An 8,889-nucleotide genomic window follows, 5' to 3' on the forward strand; every position below is an offset into this window, starting at 1 on the left:
TATTATATCTTCTATATAGGGTAATAGGAGTGTAAAGTTGACTATAGGGGTGTTATTTTATGTCTGGAGAGCTCTAATAATGTTGTCTATGCTGTCTACAAAAATATTCCATTTATAAATAAGAATCCTACCTTGTGGGAATTCACTGAAGTGCAATATTCCAAGCTTTGTCTTAGCATAGTATATGATTCTACTTTTTATATACTACTACTGCAAATACTATAATATACTGCTTTTCATTGATTCTATATCGATTCTATTGTATTTTATATTCTAACAGGGATAACAATGAGCAGAGAAGCTTTCCAACCAACATCTTTGTATTTTATGGTAATAACTTTCATTGTTTTCATTTTATTATGTGCAATAATACATAATATTCATTAAATGTTCCCCCTTTTATGGTGCAAAGAGCGCGTGGAACCTTCACTTGCACCGTCTTTTCAGTGCAAACATTAACAATTGTGTCCTCAGAGCACACAACTCAGCCCTTTGGAGCCAGTTATCCATTTACAGGAGCCATTTTGTCGGGAAGGAGCTTGTGCAGAGCATTTTAATGCTGTTTTCCAGCATCTGCGTGATGGCTTTCATTAGTTAATAAGTGACTTGTGCTGATGACCTGAGGGGGAGTGATTCCTCATGGTCCACCATCACCTCTCACTCTGTGTCCAAACTTTATTTTCCACCAAGGATACAAAGACATTTGCACCCTAAAATGGTAAAGGCGCATTTTAAATTACATTCACAATGTATACTTCCCTTTGTAGAGACATGTAGTGTGATGTAATGCTACTTATTCGTTCCAAATAAACAAAGACAAGCATTATGAGTCCGAGGTCTTACCAAGATGACCATAAACTCAACTTCCGGTCTTCACAATAAAAGCAATTCGTATTACATCCTGTGCAGCGGCAAGGAAAAAATAAAGGTCTCAGAAAAGTACCTTACAAAATCATATTTAATTCACAAAATAGATAAGGCGTTACTATAGGTACAAGCCTGGGGTTGGTCTTCCGGAGAGGCGATAACCACATCGAAGTTTGACATGTCGGTGACAGGAAGTGTGCTAACACGAATTACCTTGACACCCAACAAACGAGCTAGCTAGCAACTCAACACTAGCTAGCAACTCGACACATAATGTCATAAAAACCTCACCTTTACGCATTCAAGCACAGTATTGGCATCTGGGCACAACTGTGAAATGAGAAATACGAGTCTATTTGTGGCAGCGTCGGAGAAATTTACACCAAGCTTTCACTTTGTCGCCGATACTACATACATGGTGCGTTTAAGCACCACCGAACAACGTGGGAATAAATAAGCTTTCGACGTAACAGCAAAACAAAATGTCCTTATTTTCAAAATGTATGTGCATTTACAAAATATTTGATGTATTTACAAAAAAACGTCTGATTGTATTTATTTTCCAGTTGGTTTATTGTAAACCACAGTTCAATGAAATGTAGTTATGCTGCATTTTCCTGTGTTTGTTATGACTACACTGTCTGTTATGCAATACACAAGGTCACAGTTCAAAAGGTCATCAGGTACACACGACAATATGCCTACGTGTGCGCCGAAGGCTGAGAAGCCCCCATAAAGTCTGTTTTTACTGGCAACTCTGTTAAAAAGTATAATTTTGTGTGAAATGGTGTACAAATAATTGCTCTATTAGACACCCACCATGTTGGAAACATGTCTTCCTGCACCCCCACAAAGACCCAAGTCAAGCAGAGCCATTATTTTCAAGCCTTTTTAATACAAACTTAATAAACTATCAGTCCCTGTTAACATGTAAGACACTGACTCCGAATACTTTGTTATACCGTTTTGTTTTTATCAAGTATTGCACAATGTAGGTACAAAATTAATATACGATTACATTTTGTCCATAATATAGCAAAAATCTTTTTTTTTTTAACTCTTAACAGAAAATACAACTCTGTTCGCCTCCTTCCCCCCCGAAAAAAAAGCAAATATTCTTAATTCCCACCACTACGGAATATTCTGTACACAATCTTTAGAATAGTCTGGATTCATTTTTCTCATTTCAATAAAAAAGAAAACATAAAGTTGCTGCAGCCATCACAGATCACTGGAGTAGTAAAAAGATATAAATGCAATACCGTGTCGTAGAAACAATAGATACTCTTGATATTTTACAAACTCTGTACTAAATTAAATTATACAATTAGAAAAAAGACCAGAGAATTCCACTTAGCGATGCCAATTTCTGGTAAAAAATTGGCAAAATCCAGTTATGTCCAAATACTGAAAGAGGCCATGAGTTGTGGTGGTGTTTTTTTTTTGTTTTGTTTTGTTTTTATATATATATATATATTTCAAACAGTAACATAAAAAAATATTTTTGTGCTTGGTTGGCAAAAGAAATAACAATAATGAAGTTTGGGTAACCAAGCTTGGACATCTCGTACAACAAGCGTCACCATTTTAAGAAAGAAAAGTTATAATAACTCAAGGGGGCAAAAAGTCGTTCACCCTCGGGCTCGTATTTCTTAAAGATGTCACTTTTTCTTCCATCCTTGACATTCTGTTCTTTTTTTTTTTTTTTTTTTTAATGTGCATTTATAAGTTGAGAACTCCCACCACCACCACTATCACCATCACCATCATAGCGTCACATTATCTGGTCGTTGCTGCTGCGTGAAGCTAGTAGCTAGTTGGCCATGACTGGCTGGAATTGCTGGTTAGAATACTGCATGTTGCTCAGGCTGAAATTCAAGCCATCCATCAGGGACTTGTCGTTAAGGCCGCCGTAGGCCGCAAAGACATCGAAGGCGTTGCTGTACTGAAGCGGGCCCAAACCGAGCGAGCTCTCCCCTGGGAAGAGTGCGCTCTGAGCGTTTGGGAACACAAACTCCTTGGCGTTCGGAGACAAAGCCGATGGTTTGGCCGTCGCCTGCTGCTGCTGTGTTCCGAGACCGAGACCGTAGAGCGAGTGCATGGATGTGGAGATGGCTTTCTGTTTCAGGAGACTGTTCACATTCAGGCCCAGGTTGGTGGGAGAGGTACGTGCCACCTTGTTGGCGCCGCCGGTACCAGCGCCGCCGCTGTTATTGTTGTTGTTGCTGCGGCCGCTGCTCTTCATTTTAGTGGAGCCAAACTTTGTGGCAGCGAAGGTGGCGGTGGTGAAGGTTAAAGGCTGAGTGGAGCGCGGCATGAACGTGGGGCTGACCGCCGCCGAGTGGCCGAAAGGGGGCGAGGGCGAACTGGAGCCTGGAGAAGCACCGCCCATGGGTTCGTTGATTGGCATGAAGACCTGCGCGTCCGGATTGAAACTGTTCTTGATCTCCTTGTCCAGATCCAGCCCACCGCTACTCGCCGCCGTATCGTTGCTGTCATCGACGTACAAGACTTTAACCGGACCTTTCTCCCCGATTTGGTAGGACACCTCATAGGGGTCAATCCACACGCTGAGGTCCTGCGGAAGGTTGTTGCGGACGTCATCGATGTCCAGTCCGCTCTCTTTGGCCGCCTTCTCCACCACGGGGTCCACCTTCTCCCCGACATGGATGCACCTGAACCCCGAGCCCTTGTACGGCTTATCCGGGTACCAGTGTCCCTCGTACTTCTGCTTCAGCTGCCGCTCCAGCTCCTCGCCGAAGATGTTGACCCGCCGCCTGGGCAGCTTATTGTACAGGTACGAGATGATGAAGTTGAGAGCTACTTGGATTTCAAGCTGCATAGCTTAACTGCTGATGTCGAGGGGGGACCGCTGGGTTTGCTTGCTTTCAAGCCGTGGTTGGCGACAACAGGCGGGGTTAAGAACGGCCTGAGGGAAGCGAAAACTTGTTCGGTGGTCAAAGTGCGGTTCTTGCAGAGGAGGTCTGATTCCACACGTTGTGAAAGTTTCCTGGAAAGAAGACAACAGCGCTTTTAGAACCGTACTAGTCAGATGTTATTGATATTCTCGTCGTGAGAGCTTGATATGTTAACAGCCTTGGGATCCTGTTACGTAATATACAACAGGGGTGTCCAAACCTTTTCCAACGAGGGCCACATGAAAAATGAAAGGATGCAAGGGCCGCTATGTTGTAAAGTAGATTAATTTCCCATATATTTTAACTTTTTTTCAAATAATCTTTGTACATTTTATCACATTTTATCACCAAAGTAAAATTGTTTTCCTGTTAGAATGAATATATAACAAACAGACTTTATTCTACTATATTGATGTTGTTTTCCCTCATAATATTACCACATTATTCTTGTCAAATTATGACTTTTTCCTTGTAATATTTTGGCTTTATTCTTGTAAAATTTTTGTAAATTTCTGTCATTTTTCTTTAAAAATTTGCAGACAAATTCAACTTTCTTCTCATAATTTTTACGATTTTATTGCCATAATATTTAATTTTATTTCTTATGTAAGGACTTTTAAAAAAGTATTTAACATTTGAAGCTTCTGCTACTAAAATGACATAATTTCTCCCTCATAATTTTATTTATTATTCTTGTGTTCCTTGTAATATTTTGGCTTTATTCTTTTTTAATTTTTGTACATTTCTGTCATTTTTCTTTTAAAATTTGCAGACAAATTCAACTTTCTTCTCATAATTTTTACGATTTTATTGCCATAATATTTAGTTTTATTTCTTATGTAAGGACTTTTAAAAAAGTATTTAATATTTGAAGCTTCTGCTACTAAAATGACATTTTTTTTTTTATTATTCTTGTGAAAATAAATTTTTTTCTGAGAATATTTTGACTTGATTCTTGTAAAATTACTGTTTTTTTCTTGTTTCTGTTTTTTCTTTTAGTTTGCTAAACTACTGGTAGTAAATGTTCGTCTCATAATACAATGACTTTATTCACAGAATATTTTGACTTTACTCTTTATTTGTTGTTTATTTGTTTGTTGTTGATAAAATCATGTTTGTTTTCCTCACAGTATGACATTATTCTTGTAAAATTACAGCTTTTTCTCATTAGATCATGTGTATTCTCTTAATATTTTTGACTTAATTCTCATAAAATGACCTCAGATCTTTCCATATTTGCCATAAATGGCCCCCGGGCAGCCATTTGGACACCCCAAAACATATGCAATGCATTGACTGTAAGAACTGTGTGGATAATATCTAACGCAAACTGCTGCTGTGTGGAAAAATCCAAACAATGCTACAAGGCTACACCCTTATTTACACAGTCAAAGTAGAAATAGCACCAATGTCGTTAAAAAATATAACCAAATAACGACTAGCAATCAAACAAAACACACAACCTTCACCAGTTTTGCTGCACTCAAAAGTTGATTTAGGGGAAAGGGGAGGAAGGGGGGTGGGGGGCTGCTTGGGTAACAGTCCCAGCCCCCCCTCCCGTTGGTGAGAAATTGCGAAATAAGAGCTTTAAGCCCAGCAAAGCATATTGTTGCAATAAGTGAAGCTCTGCAGTAGATCATTTACGACACTGACACTGTACATAAATAACCTTCAATGCAGCAACACGTCATATGAAAGCTATTGGAAAAGAACAAAATATGGGAGAGCTCAACACTATCTTAACTTTTAGTGGGACTGACGCAGCAAATCAGCTTAGTAAGCGTTAACAGAGATCCAGCAGCCAAATAAAGACAGACTTAACGTGTAGCGAGGGGGGAAATACTTACTTGTTTTGTAAAAAATAAAGCTTCTCGGTAAGTTGTACCGTTAGTTAGTGCAAAATAGCGAACAAAAAGTATAAATACTTTCTTCACACAGAATATATTAACAATAAAAAAAGGTATTCCAGTAGATGAAAAATGTCTGAAGATTGACGTTTGCTCTGTGGTTTTGAAGGTGATTTCGAGGGTTTGTTAATCAGCAGGCTAAGCGGAGTAGCTCCCTCCTTCTCGGGAGTTCTGCGACTTCGTCCCTTCCTGCTGGAGGAGCGCCTCTATTTATAGCTTCCCTACGCCATGGGCACGAGGTAGGCGGTGATGCGGCTTCAGAGGTCAAAACAATGTAGGCGACTGCGATTGGCTGGAAGGAAGCAGCCCCGCCCTTGGAGTGGCGTCCTTATCGCATTTTCATTGGCTGCGGCTCGGTGTCAGTTTCAGACATATGATTCCGTGAAATGGGAGGTACCCTTTGATGACGTCAGAGATAAGCCACCGCTGTGGTGACAGCAAATGGCAGACATTTAAAAAGCCGTACTGACTTTAAGTACGAAATAATTGCGGAAAAACATATTTCAATATGTATATTAGAACCAATAGCCAACCTTAGGACATTGACATCCACCCCACCCCGTCCTACAATTTTTAAAGCGACAGCGACATCGTTCCTGTGACATTCTATTGATATTCGTGAGTATTTTTTGCATACCAAGCTGTTATGGTGGGATTGTGCCTGCGAGGAGATTCCCCACAGCTGAACAATGAGCCCACAGCGAGCAGCAGCAGTGTGAGTGGGTGGTGTTGAATGCTATGTGGAAACACAGCAGCGATTGGTCCAAAACGGGGCAGGATCCCTGTGTTGAATGGTGAGCCCGTATCCAAGGTGCTGATGTAGGCTGCTGACGTCACGCCTCGGTTCCACGCACGCTGCTGCCAATTTTAAAGGGCCCACACACACACACACATACTATAGAGTACATGGAGTACATACTAACTATATGTATATATATACACAGTGTATACATATGTGTGTGTGGTATTGCTTCACAATATCATATGTACTTCTAACGTACTGTATTAATTTTCTATAGTACTTGTCGTCATTATGAGCTGGAGCCTATCCCAGCTGATTCATTGCAAGAGGCAGGGTACACCCCAGTCACCCACGGGGTACATGTACGGTATACACATGCAAACATTCACATCTATGGACTATTTAAAATCTCCATTTAACCTAATAGGTATTATTTTTGGATATGAGAGGAAGCAAAGATGCAAACTATAGATTTCAAACCCACTATTTTTTAAAATATTTAATATATATTTATATATTTTTTAATATATATTTTAATATTCTAAAATATTTTTGTAATTCAACTCATTGAAGCTATTCTTTAGCTTTTTTTATGTGTCTTCTATATTGATTTTATGTGCTCTGTACTATATAATATATATTTTTTACAGGACAGTATTGTCATATTCAGCTGTAGTAGTAGTAGTAGTATGAAAGTACTATTTTATATTATATATATTATTCTATATTTTATGTGCTCTGTACTATATATTTTTTTAGATGATTAAATATTTAAATTATTTTTTTAATATTATTGTTTGATGGACAGTATTATCATTTTCAGTAGTAGTAGTAGTAGTATGAAAATACTATATTATATTATATATATTATATTACTCTATGTTTGCTATATAATATATATTTTTTACATGATTAAATATTTAAATTATTTTTTTAAATATTATTGTTTGATGGACAGTATTATCATTTTCAGTAGTAGTAGTAGTAGTAGTATGAAAATACTATATTATATTATATATATTATATTATTCTATATTTATTTTATGTGCTCTGTACTATATAATATATATTTTTTACATGATTAAATATTTAAATTATTATTTTTTAATATTATTGTTTGATGCACAGTATTATCATTTTCAGTAGTAGTAGTAGTAGTAGTAGTATGAATATACTATATTATGTTATATATATTATATTATAATATTGTGTGTGATTGTGAATGTTATTATTACGGCCAATATTATTATCATTTTTAGTCATCGTAGTATCAAAATGGTACTATTTGCATTATTTAACATATATTTATGATGATGTTTGGAATGATGATGCCTTTATGAAATAAGCTGAAGGCATACATGCTCAAAAAAAAGCACACAAAAAAGTAAATATTTGCAGTAAAGGAAGCTTTACGCTGCCTTTCTACCTTTGACCTTTCCTCAATGACACAAGTGTATGGTCAATGAAATGGGATGGAATATGAACAATATAGGCAATGTAGTATTAACGCTGTTGTTTGTGTGTCTACTTGACAGGGTGGACTTCTAGACATTCTTCAAGCACTTAAAGAGTCATGTGCTAGTTGTAAAGCCGCTAATGTGTGCGAAAGGGCTGCCATGGAAAGTGCCGTCGGGCGCACAGATGATAGCTGGAGCGTCGGGCGAAAGAGAGAGAGAGAGAAAGAGAGAGAGAGTGAAAGAGATTAGAAGGTCTAACGAAGCCCTGTGCATTCAGATTAGAGTGCAAGTTAGCAGCTCTTGGGCTTGTTTTTGACTGTAAACAGCTCAGCGCAATCTAATATACGGCCTGTCCTCTCGGACCAAGGTCAGAGGCGCTAGTTTGCATTCTGGGCTTTTTTCAGCACGGTGTGATGTATGTGTGTGTGTGTGTGTGTGTGTGTGCATGCTTGTGGTATTTACAGTTATAAAAGGCAAGACATCAGCTGACCGAGAAAGGTCAGCAACCGTAACGAGGCGTGCTAAGACCGCTATATTGTCTTAGGGTGTAATCCTTCAACGTATCCGCTACTCTTGTCACTATAGTCTTCGCCCGGCAGTAGAGAACCCCCTCACACTAATAAACGGAAAAGGGGAATAAATATGGAAGATCTGATCCTGTCCACTGTGTTATCAAGCAGGGACAACAGCTGACACTGAAAAGAGGATTCTCACACACTGGCCAACCGCTTCCATGTTTTCCTCCTCCCTTTTTCCGACATTTTTTTTTTTTAGCCCTCCTCACCCTCCCCTCCTTCCCTCTTTGAAGCTCAGACGGAGAAGCTTTGACGTCACGGCTTGTTATTACTTAACACAACTCAGCACAACGCCCCCGGGCACGGCGTGATGCACAGATGCCTGCCCCCCCACCCCCCCTTTGAAGAGGAAACGAGGTGCGGGGAGACACCAAGAAAAGGGAGAAGGATGGCTTTTTTTTATTTTTACATCTGAAGGCACTG

General features: G+C 38.9%; 1 protein-coding gene across 1 annotated transcript; it reads right to left on the reverse strand.

Annotated features, from left to right (window-relative positions):
* Positions 1–1,740: 1,740 nt before the first annotated feature.
* Positions 1,741–5,887, reverse strand: LOC131103587 (protein Tob1-like). The gene is made up of 2 exons (XM_058049973.1): positions 5,633–5,887; positions 1,741–3,877 (listed from the first exon to the last, which is right to left on the reverse strand). The coding sequence occupies exon 2, from the start codon at positions 3,707–3,709 to the stop codon at positions 2,681–2,683; it is 1,029 nt and encodes a 342-aa protein (XP_057905956.1). The 5' UTR covers positions 3,710–3,877; positions 5,633–5,887; the 3' UTR covers positions 1,741–2,680.
* Positions 5,888–8,889: the final 3,002 nt, after the last annotated feature.

Source organism: Doryrhamphus excisus, chromosome 15, assembly GCF_030265055.1.
Source record: "Doryrhamphus excisus isolate RoL2022-K1 chromosome 15, RoL_Dexc_1.0, whole genome shotgun sequence".
Lineage (NCBI taxonomy): Eukaryota > Metazoa > Chordata > Actinopteri > Syngnathiformes > Syngnathidae > Doryrhamphus > Doryrhamphus excisus.

Coding starts and splice junctions, on each gene's coding strand:
- LOC131103587 (XM_058049973.1), bottom strand. CDS start 3,709: ATGCAGCTTGAAATCCAAGTAGCTCTCAACTTCATCATCTCGTACCTG.